Here is a 24,303-nt window from a genome sequence, read left to right as displayed (position 1 = left end):
CCACACTGATATGTCTGCCAGACATGCAGAGATGCGATTCGCCACCTGGTCATCAGAAGGGGGAAAGGAGAAGATTAATTGTGTGTCGTCTGCATAGCAATGATAGGAGAGACCATGTGAGGTTATGACAGAGCCAAGTGACTTGGTGTATAGCGAGAATAGGAGAGGGCCTAGAACAGAGCCCTGGGGGACACCAGTGGTGAGAGCGCGTGGTGAGGAGACAGATTCTCGCCACGCCACCTGGTAGGAGCGACCTGTCAGGTAGGACGCAATCCAAGCGTGGGCCGCGCCGGAGATGCCCAACTCGGAGAGGGTGGAGAGGAGGATCTGATGGTTCACAGTATCGAAGGCAGCCGATAGGTCTAGAAGGATGAGAGCAGAGGAGAGAGAGTTAGCTTTAGCAGTGCGGAGCGCCTCCGTGATACAGAGAAGAGCAGTCTCAGTTGAATGACTAGTCTTGAAACCTGACTGATTTGGATCAAGAAGGTCATTCTGAGAGAGATAGCAGGAGAGCTGGCCAAGGACGGCACGTTCAAGAGTTTTGGAGAGAAAAGAAAGAAGGGATACTGGTCTGTAGTTGTTGACATCGGAGGGATCGAGTGTAGGTTTTTTCAGAAGGGGTGCAACTCTCGCTCTCTTGAAGACGGAAGGGACGTAGCCAGCGGTCAAGGATGAGTTGATGAGCGAGGTGAGGTAAGGGAGAAGGTCTCCGGAAATGGTCTGGAGAAGAGAGGAGGGGATAGGGTCAAGCGGGCAGGTTGTTGGGCGGCCGGCCGTCACAAGACGCGAGATTTCATCTGGAGAGAGAGGGGAGAAAGAGGTCAGAGCACAGGGTAGGGCAGTGTGAGCAGAACCAGCAGTGTCGTTTGACTTAGCAAACGAGGATCGGATGTCGTCGACCTTCTTTTCAAAATGGTTGACGAAGTCATCTGCAGAGAGGGAGGAGGGGGGGGGGGAGGGGGAGGAGGATTCAGGAGGGAGGAGAAGGTGGCAAAGAGCTTCCTAGGGTTAGAGGCAGATGCTTGGAATTTAGAGTGGTAGAAAGTGGCTTTAGCAGCAGAGACAGAAGAGGAAAATGTAGAGAGGAGGGAGTGAAAGGATGCCAGGTCCGCAGGGAGGCGAGTTTTCCTCCATTTCCGCTCGGCTGCCCGGAGCCTTGTTCTGTGAGCTCGCAATGAGTCGTCGAGCCACGGAGCGGGAGGGGAGGACCGAGCCGGCCTGGAGGATAGGGGACATATAGAGTCAAAGGATGCAGAAAGGGAGGAGAGGAGGGTTGAGGAGGCAGAATCAGGAGATAGGTTGGAGAAGGTTTGAGCAGAGGGAAGAGATGATAGGATGGAAGAGGAGAGAGTAGCGGGGGAGAGAGAGCGAAGGTTGGGACGGCGCGATACCATCCGAGTAGGGGCAGTGTGGGAAGTGTTGGATGAGAGCGAGAGGGAAAAGGATACAAGGTAGTGGTCGGAGACTTGGAGGGGAGTTGCAATGAGGTTAGTGGAAGAACAGCATCTAGTAAAGATGAGGTCAAGCGTATTGCCTGCCTTGTGAGTAGGGGGGGAAGGTGAGAGGGTGAGGTCAAAAGAGGAGAGGAGTGGAAAGAAGGAGGCAGAGAGGAATGAGTCAAAGGTAGACGTGGGGAGGTTAAAGTCACCCAGAACTGTGAGAGGTGAGCCGTCCTCAGGAAAGGAGCTTATCAAGGCATCAAGCTCATTGATGAACTCTCCGAGGGAACCTGGAGGGCGATAAATGAAAAGGATGTTAAGCTTGAAAGGGCTGGTAACTGTGACAGCATGGAATTCAAAGGAGGCGATAGACAGATGGGTAAGGGGAGAAAGAGAGAATGACCACTTGGGAGAGATGAGGATCCCGGTGCCACCACCCCGCTGACCAGAAGCTCTCGGGGTGTGCGAGAACACGTGGGCAGACGAAGAGAGAGCAGTAGGAGTAGCAGTGTTATCTGTGGTGATCCATGTTTCCGTCAGTGCCAAGAAGTCGAGGGACTGGAGGGAAGCATAGGCTGAGATGAACTCTGCCTTGTTGGCCGCAGATCGGCAGATCCAGAGGCTACCGGAGACCTGGAACTCCACGTGGGTCGTGCGGGCTGGGACCACCAGGTTAGGGTGGCCGCGGCCACGCGGTGTGAAGCGTTTGTATGGTCTGTGCAGAGAGGAGAGAACAGGGATAGACAGACACATAGTTGACAGGCTACAGAAGAGGCTACGCTAATGCAAAGGAGATTGGAATGACAAGTGGACTACACGTCTCGAATGTTCAGAAAGTTAAGCTTACGTTGCAAAAATCTTATTGACTAAAATGATTAAAATGATACAGTACTGCTGAAGTAGGCTAGCTAGCAGTGGCTGTGTTGTTGACTTTGTTTGAAAGTGTAGCTGGCTAGGTAACCTCGATAGCTGGCTAGGTAACCTCGGTAACTGGCCAGATAATTAGTCTAACTACACAATTGTCCTAGATACAAGGACAGCAAAGACAACTATGTAGCTAGCTAACACTAGCCAGCTAACACTACACTAATCAAATCGTTCCGTTGTAATGTAATAGTTTCTACAGTGCTGCTATTCGGTAGAAGTTGGCTAGCTAGCAGTGTTAGCAGTGTTAGCAGTGTTGACTAGCAGTATTGACTAGGTAGGGGAACGGCAGCGCGGCGGACGAAAATAGCTGGCTAGCTAACCGAAAATTACTCTAGACTCCACAGTTATCTTAGATACAAGGACGGCAAAGACAACTGTGTAGCTAGCTAACACTACACTAATCAAGTCGTTCCGTTGTTCCGTTGAATGTAATAGATTCTACAGTGCTGCTATTCGGTGGCTAGCTGGCTAGCTAGCAGTGTTGATTACGTTACGTTACGTTAAAAGGACGAAAATAGCTGGCTAGCTAACCTAGAAGATCGCTCTAAACTACACAATTATCTTTGATACAAAGACGGCTATGTAGCTAGCTAAGATCAAACAAATCAAACCGTTGTACTGTAATGAAATGAAGTGAAATGTGATACTACCTGTGGAGCGAAGCGGAATGCGACCGGGTTGTTGAAATGTTCACACACAAACATCCTTGCTAACCTATTTTCTGTATTGCATTTCCTCATCCCCAATGCAGTCAGCTAGGGCCAGCGTTGGAGCATGAACTAGATTTGGTGAACTGTGTTCGTGAATAATGCATTTTGTCAGTGGCGTCCAGGCATTTGCCCGATGGAATTGCCTCTGGAGCATTCGCCAGGGTCTGCATTTCTGTTAGGTGACTGATGAAACACCTATGCTGAGTATTTCACACCTGTCAGTGACATCACCAGCTGGAGATGAATGATGGAAATATCAGGACGAACCACACGACGTGGTGCTTCTGCCTTGTCACATTTACAGCTCATTACAGGGACCTTGAGCTTTTTACAAGCTTACTGGATTTGGATTTGCAGACAGGCATAAAAAGGTATAGGCTGGAACATTTGATGTACTCTCTTGACGTTAGGCTACCACGGACAGCCTCTTTATGTGTTCCCACTGTGAGATATGCTGCATCTGATTGCGTTTTTTTTTTTAACAACTGTTCCTTGTGACGTTCTCGAGAACGCTGCAAATTAACCAAATGATGTATCCCTCTCTCTTTCTTTCTCTCTCTCTGTTCTCTCTTTATCTGTTCTCTCTATCTGCTCTCTGTATTTGTGCCTCTCTATAAGCAGCAGCACGTGATGGAGACAGACAAAAGAGTGACACATTGGGAAGGTTAGCTGTGGTTTTTGTGTTGTTAGTCAGCTATGAGGGTTTCTATAAGCCTGTGAATGGGCTCATTGAGTCAGAGGTAATTTTGGGCCCCGGCGTGGGGCATTAGTTGGACTGGCCTTTCTGCTGACTGGCCCGCTTTCTTCCCCCCCAGCAGCAGCAGTAGCAGCAGCAGCAGCAGTATATACCCCTCTCTCTGCTGCATCGGCATTTCTGTCCAAACCAAAGGCCTTTATCTCCCTGGCCCTGTGGCCATGACGACATGTCTGATATGCCGAGGTGGTGGTGGTGGCAGCAAGGATCTCTTTCAGTTTCGTTATACCTCCGGGAGCTAATAAATCTAGATATACTGTAGATAAACTGGAACATCCAGGGTTAGTACAGTAAATGCTGCTCTGGTCTCCTATGGGCTATGGGAGCTTGGGGGCTGGGGAATGGGGGTTGGGGAGCTGGCCATGATAAATGAATAGACACACGCTGGACATCCCCATTCATTATTATTGGAATTTGTGCTGCCTGCTGGGAATTTGCACAGCGATTGCCATGGCGCCTGGTTGCTGAAGGGCCTCCCAGAGGTGTTCACATGGCCAAATCTCAGACTGAGCTAGGGAACAGGAGCTCAGCTCAGCAGCCAAACAACAGGCCTCGGTGCCACAAAGACTCACAAGGAAACCACTACAGTCGAGTGTAGGCTAACCCAGGGTATTACATACACACTAATATCAGTTAACACAGAACTAAAGTCTTGCGTAATTGGTCAGATGCTCAATTAAGTTCTGGGTCTATGCGTGTTAAGAGAAGAGAGACAAGGAGGATCGGAACCGGAAAGAAAAGCTCTACCTTCTCTCTTTGCAACTGTCCCATCTGCACCAACTGTCCTATCTCCTTCTGAAATCCAAGACCTAATGGTGCTCGTTATCTCACGCATTCCATTGTATCATGACAGATTTACGGTACCATTTATGTTTATGTAGTCTGTCCACGAGAGAATACACACACGCACGCACGCACGCACGCACGCACGCACGCACACACTGTCTACCCTCACACAGGGAACATGGAACATTGCAGCCTTGTTTGTATTTATCCTTCACCTGAAGAACAAAAATCTTTGAGCTAGGCTCAGCAGCTAGAGCAGCCCCATAAATGCTAATTAAGATGAAGCAATATAAAGAGGCCAATCCCAACCACCCAGTCATTCTCTCTCTCTCTCTCTCTCTCTCTCTCTCTCTCTCTCTCTCTCTCTCTCTCTCTCTCTCTCTCTCTCTCTCTCTCTCTCTCTCTCTCTCTCTCTCTCTCTCTCTCTCTCTCTCTCTCTCTCTCTCTCTCTCTCTCTCTCTCTCTCTCTCTCTCTCTCTCTCTCTCTCTCTCTCTCTCTCTCTCTCAAACTGTGTGCTCACTACACAAATCAGCATATGTTCCATCCAGGTGCATACATATAGAATGTGTACAGTACATGGTTTTGGGTTGATTTAGATCAAAACATTTATTGGATCTATCATCTCTTCGATCAAATCAAATGTATTTATTTGATCTTATAGGTTAATAAGTAAAGCACTTTAGCCAACCAATCAATATACCTAATTTAAGAATAGAGTGTGTGAAGTAGATTGTGCCACCTCTCCCTTCAACGATATGTTGTCTCTCAAGTCTCATCCACCCAGTAGAAGCTGTCATTGTGAGCTGAGCTGTTCTGACACTTCTCTCTGTATTCTGTATGTGTCTGAGCATCAGACGGACTAGTGCTGTGGAGGTGATTGCCTGAAGGCTGGAAGGAAACAACTTCAGCTAACCAAGGTCACATCGCGCTCTGAAGTTGGCTTGCCAGGTTCAAACAGACAGAAAAAAACGAATTGGATGAGGTTGCTCTGAGCAGTGTGCAGATCAATATATAGGCACTTGGTATGTTCCAGCATATAGGCATAGGATAGATACTCCTCTGTTTATTCTTGTATATCTTAATTTCATAGTGTTCACTTTGCTTCTTTCCCCCACAATGCCGAGCCACTCTCTGAGACACCTTTGTGTGCTTTTCATCAATATTTAGATGAATGGCAATTCCTCAGGTGCAGCAGATCAGTGCACTGCTATGGCTTTGTTTTGCAGATGTGCTGCGTTAACTGTAGCACAGTGTAACGGGTTGCATCCAGGGCCCTTTCAACAGTTTCTCCCTCCCTCTCTACAAACGTGATGAAGTAAAGCAGGATTGTATTTTCATTCATCTTGTTGAGAACCCTCTGAATACATTTTAGTTCAGTGTTTTATTTTCAACCAACAAGGCTCAGTGCTTGTACAGTATTCATTGATTAGAACCCTCATTATTTTCTCTCTTCTCTCTATTTATCTCTAGGTGTCTCTCTACTCTCTTCTGTTATGCATTTTTTTATACATAGAAAATGCCTGTAGTTCGGGCCTCTTTTTGTGAGGACATGGTGGTTCATTCAGTAAGGTACACTTCACTGGATAACTTTGTGTCCACTGTGAAAGTCAACAGTCAGATCAAGTGAATGTTTTCCCCTCTCTTTACGCTTTGCCCATTTTCACAATTTCACAATACTTTGCCATTGGGAAAATGGCTCCGTCACCTGCTGTGGTGGTTTAGCCATTGTGCTTTATGTTCCAGAATGCAGTGCCTTGAAAAAGTATTTATCCCTCTAAATAAAGTCCATCTGTGTGCAATCTAATTGTCACATGATCTGTCAAATGATCTTAGTATATACTGTTCTAAAAGGCCCCAGAGTCTGCAACACCACTAAGCAAGGGGCACCACCAAGCAAGCGACACCATGAAGACAAAAGAGCTTTCTAAACAGGTCAGGGACAAAGTTGTGGAGAAGTAGAGATCAGGGTTGGGTTATAAAAAAATATCTGAAACTTTGAACATCCCACGGAGCACCATTAAATCCATTATAATTTTTTTTGAAAGAATATGGCACCACAACAAACCTGCCAAGAGAGTGCCGCCCACCAAAACTCACAGACCAGGCAAGGAGTGCATTAATCAGAGAGGCAAAAAAGAGACCAAAGATAACCCTGAAGGAGCTGCAAAGCTCCACAGTGGAGATTGGAGTATCTGTCCATAGGACAACTTTAAGCCGTATACTCCACAGAGCTGGGCTTTATGGAAGTGACCAGAAAAAAGCCATTGCTAAAAGAAAAAATAAGCAAACACGTTTGGTGTTCGCCAAAAGGCATGTGGGAGAATCCGCAAACATATGGAAGAAGGTACTCTGGTCAGATGAAACTAAAATTGAGCTTTTTGGCCATCAAGGAAAACGCTATGTCTGGCACAAACCCAACACCTCTCATCACCCCGAGAACACCATCCCCACAGTGAAGCATGGTGGTGGCAACATGTTGTCGGGATGTTTTTCATCGGCAGGGACTGGGAAACTGGTCAGAATTGAAGGAATGATGGATGCCGCTAAATACAGGGAAATTCTTGAGGGAAACCTGTTTTAGTCTTCCAGAGATTTGAGGCTGGGACGGAGGTTCACCTTCCAGCAGGACAATGACCCTAAGCATACTGCTAAAGCAACACTCGAGTGGTTTAAGGGGAAACATTTAAATGTCTTGGAATGGCCTAGTCAAAGCCCAGACCTCAATCCAATTGAGAATCTGTGGTATGACTTAAAGATTGCTGTACAACAGCGGAACACATCCAACTTGAAGGAGCTGGAGCAGTTTTGCCTTGAAGAATGGGCAAAAATCCCAGTGGCTAGATGTGCCAAGCTTATAGAGTCATACCTCAAGAGACTTGCAGCTGTAATTACTGCAAAAGGTGGCTCTACAAAGTATTGTACGCTCCAGTTTTCAGTTTTTTTTGTCTTATTTCTTGTTTGTTTCACAATTAAAAATATTTTGTATCTTCAAAGTGGTAGGCATGTTGTGTAAATCAAATGATACAAACCCCCCAAAAATCTATTTCAATTCCAGGTTGTAAGGCAACAAAATAGGAAAAATGCCAAGGGGGGTGAATACTTTCGCAAGCCACTGTAGAAAGGTTCTGGTACATGTTGTGTATTATTTTGAGAGCCGGATGCAAGTGAACACAAAATACGTTCTCTTTAGTTTAACTAGCAAGACAGCGTTAATTATTTCTGTCACTGAAAGGTTGTTATTAGTAGGTGGTGAATTGTATTTCGGTGTGCGTGCATGCGTGCACCAAAGAATTGTAGCTCCTATTTTGCTTTTCACACTCCAACATCCCTGATCAGCACCCCGTCAATAGGGCCAGGGGTTAAACCTTAGTTCTTGTTCAGAGCCAGGGCTCAACCTCCCCCCCTCCACAGGCCCACATGTGATGTGCTCCCTCCCACTGCTGTGCTCCCAGTGTAAAGTCCCACTGAAATCGCAGCTCTCTGTAGCTCTGTCTGTCCTCAAGGTAATACAAGAATGGGAGATTAGATGTCCTTCTTCAAGGCTTTTGTTAAGTAATTTGCCGTCTGGTTTAATAATTTAAAATGGCATCGGTGCAGCCTACACAGAAATGATATATATTTACATCTGATCACTTTAGCTTGGAGGAGTTTCAGTATTATCTGTATGCTGGCTGTTTTTCTGTTCTCTCTGTGTGTGTGTGTGCATAGATGTTTGTTTATGTGTGTTTAAACGAGTAGAACTGTGTGTGTGTGTGTGTGTGTGTGTGTGTGTGTGTGTGTGTGTGTGTGTGTGTGTGTGTGTGTGTGTGTGTGTGTGTGTGTGTGTGCAGGTGTGGTGTTTGAGATGCACTGTCACTCACCTGAAACATGAACCAATGTTAGACCACTGCCACTGAAGTGCTCTGGGACTGTGTACTAGAGCTCCAAGGAGCTGTGTATGTGTGTGTGTGTGTGTGTGTGTGTCACTGCAGCTGTGTGTATATGTATGTGTACACACTGATGAAATAAACATCACACACTTCTCACTCCCTGAGAGTCAGGATTGCTAGCCGACCACGGCAAAGCATCCGTGTTTGTTATTGGGGAGAAGCTGGCATGCAACATCTTGAGGTAAAAGCAATAAGAAAAAGTCTGGAACCTATGTAAATGATTGCCCTCTTATTTATTTAAGCTGGTGCTTCTATTTACCCAGACACAACAGTGCATTTAGCCACAGTCAAATGGCACATCAGTTTAAAAAAACAATGTTTTGGTATTTTAGATATATTCGTTGTGATTCAGCAAGTGCCCTTCAGGGGTGTATCATTTCCCTTTTGCTTTCTTTCTTTTTCTATTTTTTCTCTCACTTTCTCCTTTTCTCTTTCTACTGCACCAGTTTTAAACAATGCTTTTGGGGCACAGCTTGAAATACATTATGTATGAGTTTTAGGAGGAATTGGAGAACCTTTGTGGACTATACCACACAGACTGGGAGTGGTGTGGGAGGAGGGCCCCTGTCTATCTGGATGTCCGTCTTTCTGTCTGAGTGTCTACTCACTGTCTTTCTCTCTCCCTGGTTGCCTCAGCTTCAATCTCATGTTCTGTCTCTTCTCTCCCTCTTTCTCTTACAGTGAAGTTTGTGAACTGCGGCCAAGGTGGACTGGTGCAGTTCGAGTGCAGTAACCCGTTCGACTTCCGTATAGAGGCTGACGGAGTGGTCTACGCCCTCAGGCCCTTGACCGTGTCCACCCTCCGGGCGGTGCCCCTAGTGATCGTGGCCAGGGACGAGACCAATCAGCAGCAATGGCAGACCCAAGTGAGATTAATGCCACCTATAGGCCAGAGCCAACAGGTACGTCCAACACCTCCGCACACATCCTCTCTCCTTTCCACCCTCTCCTCTCTCTCTCTAATGTTTCTTGATTATTTGTGACTTCGGGTAGCATTGTATGTGGAATGTTCCAATTCCAAATCCGCCCCTGCATCTAATTTCTTCCTCTTATTAGCCGTGCCGGAGCATTCACAGATGATTTGTTCCCTAAATTGTAGCAGGTGTTCCGGGAGACTGGGATGGATGCTCGCTAATTAAAACGTAATGTGTCAATTTAAAGGGGAGCACAATCATATACTCAACACGGTCAGTGAGTAGCGGCGCCACACACAACAGATGCAGAATAGCTCCTCATAAAGACTGATTTCAATCAGCTTCCTTGTGGCGGCAGCGGCGATGTTTATGGCTGTATCATTGTCATCCAACCAGAGGGTAGTGCATTGCAGTGCACCTCTAGTGGTGATTCAGAGAACAGGGAGCATCTGTCTCTAGGCTTCAAAGATCCTGCCATTCAGTCAATGTTCTGTAGATGAAAGAGGCCGTGTGATGTGGTTATGTAATCAAGTGTGTAATTGAGAGAGAGAACAGGGAGATGAGGAGAAACAAGGCTCAAATGGCTGTGTTTGTATTTCTAGCCTCATTCTCACTGCTGGATTATGTGTTTCTGTTCAGTTCAATGGTCATAACCTGTGAAAGTCTGTCTCTCTCACTAGCTGGAATGGTGTTAATTGGCTAGAGTGCACAGACTCACATTTAAACTCTCTGTCTTGCTCTCTCTCTCTCTCTCTCTCTCTCTCTCTCTCTCTCTCTCTCTCTCTCTCTCTCTCTCTCTCCGATTTTTAGGTTGAATTATTGAAGTCTGCGTTGTCTGATCTTCATACATTGTGGACTCTTATTGTTAATGAATGCCTCTTAAGTACAGCACAATGAGCCTCTTTGTTCAACAAAGACACCATCTGAAAATACATTCCTCCAGTCATATACAGAACAAATTAGCTGCACAACCAGCCCATTTCAAAAGCACCTCTCCGAAACATCACATAAAAGGCGAGTGCATTCTTTTATAAGCCTTCAGATTAAATGCAAATTTTTGCAGTTATGTCAAATTGGTGTGAGTGCAGTGGGCCAACAGCAGCAGCAGCAGCAATGAAGGCATTTTGTGGTTTCAAATTAAACTTCTACAGGGGTTGATTTAGTGAGAGTTTTGAAAACAGCATTGTTAGGGCGCTGATGCTCATTTACCACAGTGACTGCTGCAGGTATGTGATTTTAATGACACCATTAGTCACACATGTCGCTCATTTAAAGAGAAATGTACACTTGTCCAGGCCAGATAAACAAGGGGCTTGGCCACAGTAGCTTTTAAATAGAAATAGGAAGACCATCATGGGTAATCATGTCCATTTTAGAAGACTCTGATTGACCCTAGATGTCTGTGTTGTTTTCTATGTGATTGTATGGACAGTTGTTGCTTTGGCCTGGATGATTATGGTAGTAATCAATGTTCCCTCTAATTTTTCTCATCACTGAGCAAATTGCAGGTCTGCTGAGCGCAAACTTGAACATTGTGAAAATTCTGTGCAACTTCCAGCGGGTGTTTACTGTGAACACTGAGTCTGTAACCGCTTTAAGTTACAGTTTTAACAGTTGCCATGTAGGCTACTGTAGCTATTTAATCATAATCTAGGCATACCAGAGTGTCCTATCATCAAAAACAATTGACAAAGAGGTGACTGAAAATGGTGGTGATGTTTAATGCAAGAAAACACTTTACAAAATAAAATGCATTATTATTCCCATACCATTATTACAGAGAATCAGACAAATGATGCTACCCTCTGCCTATTGGCTATTTAGCTTATTTAAGCTTGTCTCAAAATGCAACATTGCCCCTTTAAGACATAAAAAAAGCTCTTTACCTGACTTGCTTTTCAAAGATGTCTAGAAATGTAGACGTTTTGTGCTCTTGTAGGAAGCAATCACTCCCCTATTGCTGACTACAAATGATCTATAACTGGGCTGATAACTCACTAACTAGCAAAGGAAATGAACAAAATGTGCACACGTGGCTACATGCAGCTCTAGCTTTGATCTCAAAACAAACGCAGGTCCTGCTGTAAACACTGTCCAGGTCAAAGTAAATGGCATGATCTATTTGCATATAGGCCTACTGCAGCTCTGATTGGTTATGCCGCAGTACGAGCTGTGTGGTGCATGTCAATGAAATAGAATCCTACTCCAATGCATTCTGCCTACAACAAAATCTCTTGCATAGTTTGTTTTGTTTCGGTATGTTGCATTGAAAGTGGCTAATATTGAGTTGATTCGATCACCATTGCCACAGTAAAGTGAAACGTTGATAGTGTTAACTAACAGGGAACACTCTAAAAAGTTTTGTGAAGTTTAATCTAGTGCTTCTCTTTGTGGGTTGATACAGTATTTATTCTGTGCGGCAGTCCATTGGAGCTGCGCGGCAGTCTCGGGGCTACTGTGCGCCCGCGCACAGTTTAGAGGGAACATTGGTAGTAATCAAATCTGTGATAGAATATAGAAGTCAATCTCACCAGTTTATTGGACCACGTGTCAGGGTTTCCCCTAAGATATAAAGTTAGTGAAGGGGGGTGGGAGAGGTTGGGGGATTGGTAGTGGACGTGGCCAATGACGTGGTCTATGACCAAAATAGTTTGATGCCCTCCTCTGCTGAGACAAAATGTTCCTGTTTTAAAGCTAATTTCCTGCAATTCTACACATTTTGCCATGGGGCTGAGAGAAAATGAACAGTTTTAAAGTAACTGTCCAGTGAAAATCTCACTTTTAAAAGTTCATATTATGTTAACTCATACCCAAATAATAACTTATAAAACGATATAGCTCCATTATAATTTCTACATACTTTATATCTGGTTTTAGTCGTCACTGAAAATGTTTTACCAAATACATCATGTTTTTCGGAAGAGCTGGTCACAATTTAGCAGCAGCGGCCCGCCATTGTTAAATGAATATAGGGGAAACACTGGTGTGGTAATGTGGTTCTCTCTCCAATGCAATGATTGTCATGAATCATCATCATGCGATCCCTAATCACATCAGCAGTTAGATGATATATTTGCAAACACTGCGAACGTATCGGCCCTAGGGGAATGTTTTAATCAATGAAAAAGTAACGATTGGCTTAGCAGTCTCAGCCCCAGCACAGTCACATATATCTAACTATCTGTGTGTGTGGCTACAAAATCTCCCTCTCTAAAGCCTAGGGTGACCTTTCCTACCACCACCACGACCATCAGCATAAACATCACCACAAGTCAGGCTGAAAACCAAGACCTACCCTAGGCTTTAGAGAGGGCGATTTTGTACTTGTCTATAGCCACACACACACACACACACACACACACACACACACACACACACACACACACACACACACACACACACACACACACACACACACACACACACACACACACACACACACACACACACACACACAAAGCCACAATCTCTCTCACACACAGTACACAAACACTCCCAAGCTCTCAGGGATACTGAAGTGTAGTCTAGCAGTCAGAGGATGTAGGGGGCAGAGAGACCTCCAGTACTCTCCAGAGATAGATAGATGTGACTGTGCTGGGGCTGAGACTGCTAAGCAAACCCTCCACACCATTCATCATTCCAGCCGCCAGGTCAGAAATAATTACCGCTCTCACTCTCTCCTTCGGTTTAATAGGGTAATAGATATTTCTGATGCATGTTCCCCGCTATCTGCCCGCTTGCCTCTCTGCATTTCAAATGTGTGAAAGCAGCATAATCGGATTTCAAACATGATTAGTAGAGGCGCTCCGACAACTCCGCAGATGGTCAGGGAGGGCTGCGTGCTTGGTGAGGCTGCGTGGGATGGGCCTCGTGTTGTAACGTGGCAAAACTGTAATTCATTTGGCTGTTTGCACAGACTGTGGCTTTAGGCTAGTTTTAGTACTTTGGATATTGTGTAACAAATTGACGATCAGTAATTACAGACGGACGAGAGAGAGTTTACGAAGGGACTTTCTGAAGCGTGACTCTTCTGCAGGATGACTGTTCTACCTAAGTTTGCCAGCGTCTTGTTTACATTTTCTATCGGGCATTCAAGGTTATTGTGACGTCCCTGGCGCTACTTGGGTCTCTCTCCCAACAGTCTCTCTCTCTGTGGAACAGCGAAGGCAAATGGAGCCATCTGGCTATATAGAGTCTGGCTTGCAGGTACCATCCTGCTTTGTTTCAAATCACTTTCATTACAGCCAAGGGAGGATGGCACATCCATTTTAGAAGCCTGTGTGTGTGTGTGTGTGTGTGTGTGTGTGTGTGTGTGTGTGTGTGTGTGTGTGTGTGTGTGTGTGTGTGTGTGTGTGTGTGTGTGTGTGTGTGTGTGTGTGTGTGTGTGTGTGTGTGTGTGTGCCTGTGCGTGCATTTATCAGGACATGAGAGGAGGTCTGTGATTTAAAGCTAACTGAGGGGCTACAGTACTATCCTCGACAAAGAATCTCAAACACTACTCTCATTCCCAGCCATGGAGAAGAGAGCCTGGAAAGAGAGGCTGTTCAAAAACATCATCACACGTATGGAGGCAATGTTAGCCTTCACTGAATTCTCAAAAACGAAATAGATCCTAAAATACAATATGACCATATCAAAAAGCCTCCCCCCTCCTATGTTGGGTCCTCTAGCTGGTATAGTTCAATGAGTATGTTTACATGCACACTAATATTTCGATATTAAACTGATTATGACAGTAGGTCGAGTATAGCTTTAGTCATGTAAACATCTTAATTGGCCTAAGGTCATAATCGAAGTCAGCATACGCCGATTAAAACACCTGGTTTTCTGAGCAATCTTTGGAAGTATTAGGAAATGTAAACACCTTAATCTGAATTCAAGCTGTGTATTTGATCTGTGCATGTTCTAACACCAGCCGAGCGAGCCTCCCTCTTGTTATGCCCGAGTGAACGTTTATTTTGATTGCCGATTTTCTGCATTTATCAGTCCTATCAGGTAGCCTGATTTCAGATGTGTCCATGTAAACAGGATTATTAAGGAAATCATTATTCTTGCAAAGCATGTAAATGTTTGATATTAACAAAGCATGTAAAATGATATTACCAAAAAACAGTTTTAGGCTGTCAAGAATTTGCATTCTCTTGAATTATTTCCATAACTTCATTGGTAGGTAAAGATAATTTGTCTTCTGGCTACTGTATAAAAAGTATACCTAAAGCCATTGGTTTTTACATGTGTCAATTTGGTAAACAGATGTTATTTCTCTCCTCCAGGTCCAAGATATCCCAGCTCCCCCAGCTCTGTCCCAGGGTCTCCAGGAGATCTGGTTCCCATCGCGGCAGACAGACAGCAGCTCCGTGGGCCAGCTCAAACGCATGAAAAGGGACTGGGTAATCCCCCCAATCAACGTCCCAGAGAACTCCAGAGGAGAGTTCCCCCAGGACCTGGTCCGGGTAAGACGCCACACACATAGGCACAGGCACACACACGCACACGCACACACACACACACACACACACACACACACACACACACACACACACACACACACACACACACACACCGGTTATCCACAACCTGAAAGGAGACGGTGCTCTTATTCTGAGCTTCATGGTTCTATGGAGCAGCAGCAGATTTTGGACCGGTCATTTCTGTTCTACCAGCATTATCACTCAATTTACCACCATATTGACTCCACGTCCTGAAAGGTCAAGTGCTTGTGCTAAAGTATCTGATTTCCCTCTCCCAGTCAGGCAAGCCGTCACTATGAATGTTCCTGCTATTATGTAGCTTTAGAGATGAGAGTGAAAAGGACAAAGAGCCCTCCAGTGGCTTGTTTCCCTCAGGTTTCCTGTTGAGATATTATCCTCACTTTATCATGTGCTCAAGGGGCAGGGGGTGGGTGGATATGAATGATGGAGGACTGGCTATCCTTCTCATGTCAGTTAAGAAGTATATCCTTTCTCAACATAAGCTTACTGGTTCCTGACATAGTGCTAAGTCCAGTATATACTGTCTGTATGTATTATATTTAATCCAGAAGCATTAGGGGGCTGAGTTTAATGGATGACATAAGGGAGAGGCACCAGGCACCATCCAGACACACCATGGATACCAAGGCTTATGGGTAGAGATAGACAGGCCAGGGAAGACACAGAGGCTCAAATACATCACACTCACATATAGTTTAGACACATACGCACACCAAGGGAGGAAGATCTGTCTGTACCACTCACCAACGGGACTCAAGCGCGGTGCAACACACCAACACCGATACATACCCCCACCATAACATCATTTTTTAAAGTAGAATTCTGAGCAGTATATATACCCACAATTTATTATTGATCATTGACCAACATACTTTTGGGTTCTGAAACAGATCCGGTCGGACAATGACAAGAACCGCTCCCTGAGGTACAGTGTGACTGGACCCGGAGCCGACCAGCCGCCCACTGGCATCTTCATCATCCACCCCATCTCTGGAGAGCTGTCCGTCATGAAACCCCTGGACAGAGAACACATTTCCAACTTCCATGTAAGTCTCATACACACACATGGGTCTATGTGAGAGAGGAGATGATTAGGACCACGCATACTGACAAAGTCAAGATCCATTTTGGATTAAAACATTGTTATTTTCTAGCCAAATAACAGTAAGGTGGAGCAATAGTGTCTGAGGGTCCTATTCATCTCAAGCTTTCTTTGGTTCAGCACCACCTAAATTGATGTGCATTCACTTTAGGTGATAGAGAGAGAAGCTTGGCCTTGTGCAGTTCAGTGAACAGAAGAAACAGAGCAGACATTCTGAACAGTTACAGTAAAAGGTTTCTAAACACTGTACCAAGCATTAAGCATTCTTTATCCAGTGTCATCTTTGGCTAATACATTGTCTGTATACTCCAGGAGGTTGGCTGGCATGTGCTCAAGGTCCCTTGGTAGTCAGGGTGAGACAGTGGGCAGACAGAAAAAAACAATAAATTGCAGGTTTGTAATGAAGGTATAATGGAGCAGGCATCGCTGGAAGCGCTGCACTGTGAACAAACAAGCATTAACATTATTGAAAGGCAAATTTCTGGGTTTATTTTTTTTTCTATAATTGGAAATAGCTGAAGTAAGAGAGCCATTGCAATGCCAAAGTTCTACTCAGGCAAATGTAAGTGTTTTTGCTGAATGTTTATTGTTTGGTTCTTGCATGCATGTGCCCGCCACAGTCAGCTGAGTGCTGATATCTCTCTGGTGTCTCCCTACAGCTGAGAGCCCATGCTGTGGATCTGAATGGTAACCAAGTAGAGAGCCCCATCGACATTGTAATCAATGTGATTGACATGAACGACAACCGGCCCGAGTTCATCCATCAGATCTGGAACGGCACCATCCCTGAGGGCTCTAAACCAGGTAGTGGCCTAGACCAACCTCCCAGCCTTCCTATCCTCTGGCCTTCGGTGCCACTAAACTATCACTAGATAAAACAGCATTGATTAATCACAGGGGGTAGTCATTTTGTTAATTTTGCTGCTGTTCGATATGGATAAGATCTCTGCCAATAGAATGTATTCTCTTGTGGAAGTGCTTTGTCAACATTTCAGACAAAGCCAAAGTTTTTGGGGGGCTATGTTTTGACTGTGCTCCATATTATTCAATGGATCCTCATAAAAGGGAAGTAGTTTAATGACTGTAGGTAAATTAAATGCAGTACTGAAATAAAACAAGGTCATGCTGTTTTAAAAACCCTTGTTAAATCCCATATTTGCATCTTCTGTTTGTCTGGTCATCACTCAGGGACCTTTGTTATGACGGTAACGTCTGTTGACAAAGATGACCCCAAAACAGCCAATGGGATGCTGCGCTACAAGATCGTATCCCAGAATCCTGAGAGCCCGACATCCAACATGTTCACCATCAACAATAAGACAGGAGGCATCATTACCGTCGCAGCCGGCCTGGACAGAGAGGTACGCAATACAGGAGTTTGTGTATGCGTGTGCCTATTAAACCCCCAATGCAGTAGCATTAAGGTTACAGTCCCAGTATCATAGCCATTAATCACATTAATTCATGTGTGCTCCTCCTTTGCTGCACAGCACTCCTCTAACATGCATAAGTCAAGATATCCTTTCCTTTGTTTACCTAAATGAGCTGTGGATTGCAGATAGATTTGAAAACAAACAGAACATTGTAGTTTTGGGTTGTTTTTGCAGATGATAATCTTCACTGTGTCTCAAAACTAATTAAGCTCGCTAAGCATGACTGATTACCATTTTACCAACGGAGCCCAGAAATGGACTCATCGCCCACTTCATACTTATTGCCTCTAACAAGGAGGCAACATGCATCATTGAGCAGATAAATGTTTATTTTTCTCCCCGTTGCTATTAATGGTAACACTCTCCTATTTAATTGCATGGCGATGGTCTTGCTTATACTGGATGGAAGTGACAAAATAAATATATAAGTTGAGGGGGGGAAACAAAGCCAGTTGGTGCAATTCTGGCGAGGGCAATCTGGCTAGCTGGCCTTCTATATCAAGTTCACCCCTGGGGCCACTGTTATAGCTGTTATATGTACGGCAGTTGCCACCATGAAAGTAATTTGCCCGATTCTCATTACCTAGTCACTTGAGTGGCTTTTAATGTGAGGGGAGTAATTTATTACAGTGGGATTACCCATCATGCACCATGATGCTACACAGAGTGGAAATGTGGAAGTGTTGCACTCCCACAGCAAGCAGACTTCTATAGATCCTTTCTCTCTCCACAGGGAAATGATGTGGACTTGATCATTGTGAGAATAACTAGGATTCCTCAACCTCCTCATTGTGGTTTGATAGATATTAGGTTGTTAGGATAAGAGAAATTGAACTTAATAATGTAGAGAAATTGAAAATGATCATTATTTGGTTTATGTAAGATTCAACCTACACGTAAGGCTCAACACAAGGGTTTAGGTGTTGTTCGTATACATAGTTAAATCTTTTCCAACATGTTTTTCTTCTTGCAGAAAGTGCCTCAGTACACGTTGATCATCCAGGCCACAGACATGGAGGGCAACCCCATGTACGGTCTCTCCAACACCGCCACCGCCGTCATCAAAGTCACGGACATCAATGACAACCCACCGGAGTTCACTGCAGAGACGGTGAGAAAGAACACAGCTTCACATCCATGTACTACACCACACTGTGTGTTACAGTCATAGCACTGTCACACTGTCTATATGTACTTAACCCACACATAGCACACAATCAGCCTTGCTTGCAGAGCATTTCAGATGGCATAAAGATTAGCTGTTAGCCAGTCATCCGTTTGCTGTTCTGTCCTACTCCGTCCAGATGTTGACACATGTAAGTACTGACATCCTAAGTACATCAGGCAGACAAAGAGAGGAGATGAGCTAGAGCAGAGGAGAAGAGAGCAGAGAAAGGTGCTGAATGTATTTGTGAGAGATGCTTACCCTCTGTGTAATGTAAGTGTATTGTTTTTCTATCAGACCAAGATGGTGAAGATAACATGATAAGTTGCTGTGGACATTTATTTACCTGAAATGTCGGGAGTGTAGTGCTGGAGCATAGAGCCTGTGTTTTCCACTGGCGCAGCAGTATGTCTAACTGCTCTCTAACTGTCCCATCCCCCATCTTTTATTCATGCAGTTCTTTGGAGAGGTGCCTGAGAACCGGGTGAATGTCATCGTGGCCAACCTAACGGTGACAGACAAAGACCAGCCCAACACGCCAGCCTGGAACACCGTCTACAAGATCACCGGGGGCGACCCCACCGGCAGGTTCTCCGTGCCAACCGACCCCACCACTAACGAGGGCCTGGTAACTGTTGTCAAGGTGAGACTGGCTGCTACCCCTCTGACTCAACCCACACCCCCATCTCCCCTCGGGGCCACTGACCATGAATAGCGAAGACAGCTCTTAAAGATTAAATTAATAGGTTATAATGCCTTCTATGTTTGTAAGCTGTAGGAGTTACCTATAGCAGAGAGAGCAAAGGTGCATGTCAACTGTTTTATTAAACTCTCTGTGTGTGTGTGTGTGTGTGTGTGTGTGTGTGTGTGTGTGTGTGTGTGTGTGTGTGTGCGTGTGCGTGTGCGTGTGCGTGTGTGTGTGTGTGTGTGTGTATAGCAATTGAAGACTAATTGGTCAACAGTTGTAGAACTAGCTACAGTAGCTCCTAGCTTCTCCTGGGTTCTTTGTCTTATGGCATAATAATAATATTTTACTGATCAAGAAAAACAGAATAAATACTTTATCCATCCATTCTCTTCCACTCAATGAAACATACAGTAAGTACAATTATATACTGTTGGTTTCCTCCCTACAGCCAATCGACTATGAGATCAGCAGGACGTACGTGTTGACGGTGGTAGCGGTGAACGAGGTGTCCCTCGCACGGGGCATCCACTCCCCTCGCCAGTCCACCGCCACGGTCTCCATCAGGGTCATCGATGTCAACGAGAGCCCTAACTTTGAACCCAACCCCAAACTCATCAAACTGGAGGAGGGGATGCAACCAGAATCAGCACTAACCACCTTCACAGCACAGGACCCTGATAGATTCATGCAGCAGACCATTAGGTAGTAATGACACTAAATAGCTGTATTCATGCAGAATTTTTCATACAGTTTGCTCAAAGCACTGACTGGCATTACGTCAATGAAAACACTCCCTTTTACTGAACATTCAACACCTTTAGCCTTAAATGTACATGTCTGCATGAGAGAAAAACTAACATGTAAGGTTGTCTTGTATCTTCTGTACGCTTTCCTCGTACTCTGTAAATGTACACACTGAAGAAGGCTGTGAAGTCTGATGCAGTGAAAATAATTGTAAAAAGTAGAATAAGGAAGTAAGCTTTATGCGACATCTTTTTGAGTGCGGACCCATTACACCTTTTTGTTTGTCTGAATTTGCAGGTTTTACACACCAACCAAGCTTCTGGGAGAGCTCAATGGTTCTCTTTTGACTCGTCCTTTGTATTCTCAGATACACCAGGCTCTCAGACCCAGCCAACTGGCTGAGAATTGACCCTAACACCGGGCACATCACAACCATCGCCGTCCTGGACCGTGAATCGCCCTACGTGAAGGACAACATGTACAGCGCCACCTTCCTGGCCTCTGACAGCGGTACGTAGCCACCAGGCTCTAATATCTGCTTCCCACAAGTAACCTAGGAGAATATTGTTTTTAGCAAGCAAAAATTTTAAACACAGCTACCTCGTTCAAGGTTAACATTGTCCCTGACATCAATGTAGCAAAAGCCACCCTGTTGAAGGAAATGTTTCCGAGCCAGCCCAGACTAAACAGTCACACTGTGGACGTGTTCACCTCTCTCCTCTCTCCTTCCCTGACTGGATTTACCTCTGTTCAGGTTTAGCCTGTTCCACGGAGCACAGCACAGGCCAATAGGCTTAAACTCACCCAATATAGAGTTTTCTCAGCATTAATAGGTTAGGATTGGATGACTAGCTCCTTTGAGCGTGGCCTGAATGGCAAAAAAGCCTCTTAGCCCCATGAATACATAGAGGAGCTAAGGCTCTGGGGCTCCGGGGCTAAGGCAGCGACAGTAGGCTCTTCTCTGTCTGTCTGCTTTAGTATTCTCACCCCGTGGCCTCCCCCTTCGTCAGGAAGACACACTCTCGTCAGATCACACACCCAGACCCTCTGCCCTCCCCCCATCTGGAGGGGTCCTGTCCCTGCAGGGTGGCTGCTGCTGCTCCTCTATGCCCTATTTTAGCACCAAGCACCAGGCTCAGGATAAGGACTTTATGCACTACCACAGTGCAGTGAGACATCATGCTTTAAAATGAGGCAGATCACTTCATTATATATTTCCCCTTATCGTTATGTTGATTTGTTAAAATCTATATTTTTATCAATGTACGTGTGTGCGTGCGTGTGTCTCTGTCTGTGTGTGTTGTCCCGTCCAGGCATTCCCCCGGCGAGCGGTACAGGCACCCTGCAGATCTTCCTGCTGGACATCAATGACAACGCGCCCCACGTCTACCCCCAGGAGACTGAGATGTGTGAGAAACCTGAGCCCAACGGCTTCAACATCACAGCGCTAGACGGAGACCTCAGCCCTAATGCCGGACCCTTCGCATTCGAGCTGGCTAACAGGCCCTCAGACGTACGGAGAAACTGGACCATCACACGGCTCAGTGGTAAGACACAACAATAACAAAATGAGAGCTAATCAATATACCTGGGCCTGTGGGTCGGCAGTACTTCTGGTTTTCATTCTTCCCATGTAATCAGAGACCGATTTAGACCTGGGTCACCAGGAGCCATTCTGGCCAATAAATGACATTCACCAATCAACTGCCAATGAAAATGGAGAACCACCAGTACCGTGTGGCCCTAATTATTTGGATGGTGATAATAACACTGTAGGGTTTGGGACTGTATGTGCTTGGCACCGGCTTAGAGGCAGTACTGTATAGGCTTCATGTCCATGGTTTGACATGTGGTTTCAGGCTTTCCATAGGGCCAGGTGCATTGACCTATAACAGTAGACAGTGTTCTCAGTGTGGGTTCCTCACATGACCTTAATGAAGACAATGTACTATAAAAGAGATTAATAGCAGGCCTTCGCTTCATCAAGCAGCTCACTAATTGATTATGCTAATTATGCCAACACAAAAAAAGAGGAATGACTCATTTGTTGTGCATTGCTAGTGGTTAGATGTTGTGATTGTAAACCACAGTGAATAAATATATTAGTAGTATAACAGCCAAATGGATAATAGGAGCTGGGGGAGTTTAGCCTAAGTGCCATTATCAAAAGGTCTTCAGTGGGTTTATAAAATTATAAATATAAATCCTGACCATATTTTGGATGACATATGCTGGCAACTTCCAGGTATAGGAAGTTATGCTGTTCTGTTCAGCTTTTTTCCCAGTAGTAATTAGTTGGTTATCTAATTTGTATACTCAATATAGATACGTTCATAGATTAAAAAGTTGCACTTGGATTTGTTATGTAGAGGTTAAGGTTAGTGTTGTTTTTGGTTATTTCGTTTTTCGTTATGTTAAGTAACATTTTTCTATTTCTCTCTCTTTCTCTTCCTTTACGTCTCCCTCCTGCTCTCATCCTCCCCCACTCCCTCCCACCCCCAGGTGACTTTGCCCAGTTGAGCCTGAAGATCAGTTTCCTGGAAAGCGGCATCTACGAGATCCCCATCATCATCACTGACTCTGGCAACCTGCCCATGTCCAACACATCCTACCTGCGGGTCAAGGTGTGTCAGTGTGACCACAACGGAGACTGCACCGACCAGCAGCACATTGTCGCTGCAGGGCTGGGCACGGGCGCCATCATCGCCATCCTGCTCTGCATCATTATCCTGCTCAGTGAGTGTCCCACTGCCGCTTTGCCTCAGTGCACGCATGCACACACACACACACACACCAGACACCAGTGCCGTCACCCCGCCCACCACACATATACAGTGGCCTGCGAAAGTATTCACCCCCTTGGCATTTTTCCTATTTTGTTGCCTTACAATCTGCAATTAAAATAGATTTTTGGGAGGTTTGTATCATTTGATTTACACAACATGCCTACCACTTTGAAGATGCAAAATCTTGTTTTATTGTGAAACAAAGCATGAAATCCAAGTAAAAATCTATTCAAATTACAGGTTGTAATGCAACAAAATAAGAAAAAACGCCAAGGGGGATGAATACTTTTGCAAGGCACTGTACAAAACAAGATAAATGCCATCCCTTACCATCCCTAAACATAGAGATAGCAGTAGATTATTTATGGATTACCCAAAAGATAGATAGCACTGATCAATCTCGTGGCAAGGTTTACATTCTGAATTGATTTACATATGTATGCAAAATATCTTATGTTTTGTAATATGGGATATTTTGCTCTCTATTTATTTCTTTATATTTCTCTCTCTCGATCCCTCCCTGCCTCCCTTTCCATTCCTCCTCTGTAGTTCTTGTGTTGTTGTTTGTGGTATGGATGAAGCGTCGTGATAAGGAGCGCCAGGCCAAGCAGCTGCTTATTGACCCTGAGGACGATGTCAGAGACAACATCCTGAAGTATGACGAGGAGGGAGGAGGAGAAGAGGACCAGGTAGAGAAACACACACACACAGTCACACACACTCACATATACTAACAATTATATACACACACACACATGCATGCAGTCGTGCACACACACACACACACACACATATATACAAACATACACACACGCACAGGCGCACACACACACACAAACACAAAAACACACTTATACACACACACACACACTTATACACACACACACACACACACACAAGACATCAGATTACTTACAATACTAACCCACACTTTTTGTAATAAACTCCAGTTAATACAAGGGAATCATTTTGTAAATGTCTGGTAATATCATTAACAAGTGGAGTGTGTTCTTGCCATGGGCCCATTTTGTGATGGACTCCACACACTGGGCCAGGTAGTGTTCAGGGCTGGTTATTGCAGTGATAATGTAATTGGGAGACAGACATCTGCTGCTGTGTTATAATGAAGCTCCATCTACATATCTACTAATGATTGGGCAAGAGGGAACATGCACGCACACAGGCGCACATTCACAGGCACACACACACACACGAACACGAACACACACACACAGGCACACACAGACCCACACAGGCCCACACACAAACAGACACACATACACACACCGGCACACACACACATACACACAGGCACACATACACAGAGGCAAACACGCATAAGGATGTGCACACACACACCCAGAAACACATACACAAACTGTAATGTCTGAAGACACTGTGATATAACCCTCCTCAAAGACCTTAGAAGCAGG

The 24,303-nt window shown here is 45.0% G+C and overlaps 1 protein-coding gene across 1 annotated transcript in view; it reads left to right on the top strand.

Annotated features, from left to right (window-relative positions):
* The window catches only part of LOC120055306 (cadherin-2-like), a 56,693-nt gene that overhangs the window by 7,380 nt on the left and 25,010 nt on the right, over nucleotides 1-24,303 (top strand). Inside the window, exons 2-14 of the mRNA XM_039003182.1 lie at nucleotides 8,077-8,120; nucleotides 9,228-9,448; nucleotides 14,734-14,913; nucleotides 15,843-15,998; nucleotides 16,714-16,858; nucleotides 17,243-17,415; nucleotides 18,461-18,598; nucleotides 19,110-19,295; nucleotides 19,789-20,042; nucleotides 20,452-20,594; nucleotides 21,398-21,631; nucleotides 22,587-22,820; nucleotides 23,420-23,559. Coding sequence (XP_038859110.1) covers nucleotides 8,077-8,120; nucleotides 9,228-9,448; nucleotides 14,734-14,913; nucleotides 15,843-15,998; nucleotides 16,714-16,858; nucleotides 17,243-17,415; nucleotides 18,461-18,598; nucleotides 19,110-19,295; nucleotides 19,789-20,042; nucleotides 20,452-20,594; nucleotides 21,398-21,631; nucleotides 22,587-22,820; nucleotides 23,420-23,559 — 2,248 coding nt within the window. The remainder of the gene's footprint in view (nucleotides 1-8,076; nucleotides 8,121-9,227; nucleotides 9,449-14,733; nucleotides 14,914-15,842; nucleotides 15,999-16,713; nucleotides 16,859-17,242; nucleotides 17,416-18,460; nucleotides 18,599-19,109; nucleotides 19,296-19,788; nucleotides 20,043-20,451; nucleotides 20,595-21,397; nucleotides 21,632-22,586; nucleotides 22,821-23,419; nucleotides 23,560-24,303) is intronic.

The sequence above is a fragment of the Salvelinus namaycush genome, chromosome 11 (genome assembly GCF_016432855.1).
Source record: "Salvelinus namaycush isolate Seneca chromosome 11, SaNama_1.0, whole genome shotgun sequence".
Taxonomy (NCBI): Eukaryota; Metazoa; Chordata; class Actinopteri; order Salmoniformes; family Salmonidae; genus Salvelinus; species Salvelinus namaycush.
This window is presented reverse-complemented; position numbering and strand designations above follow the sequence as displayed.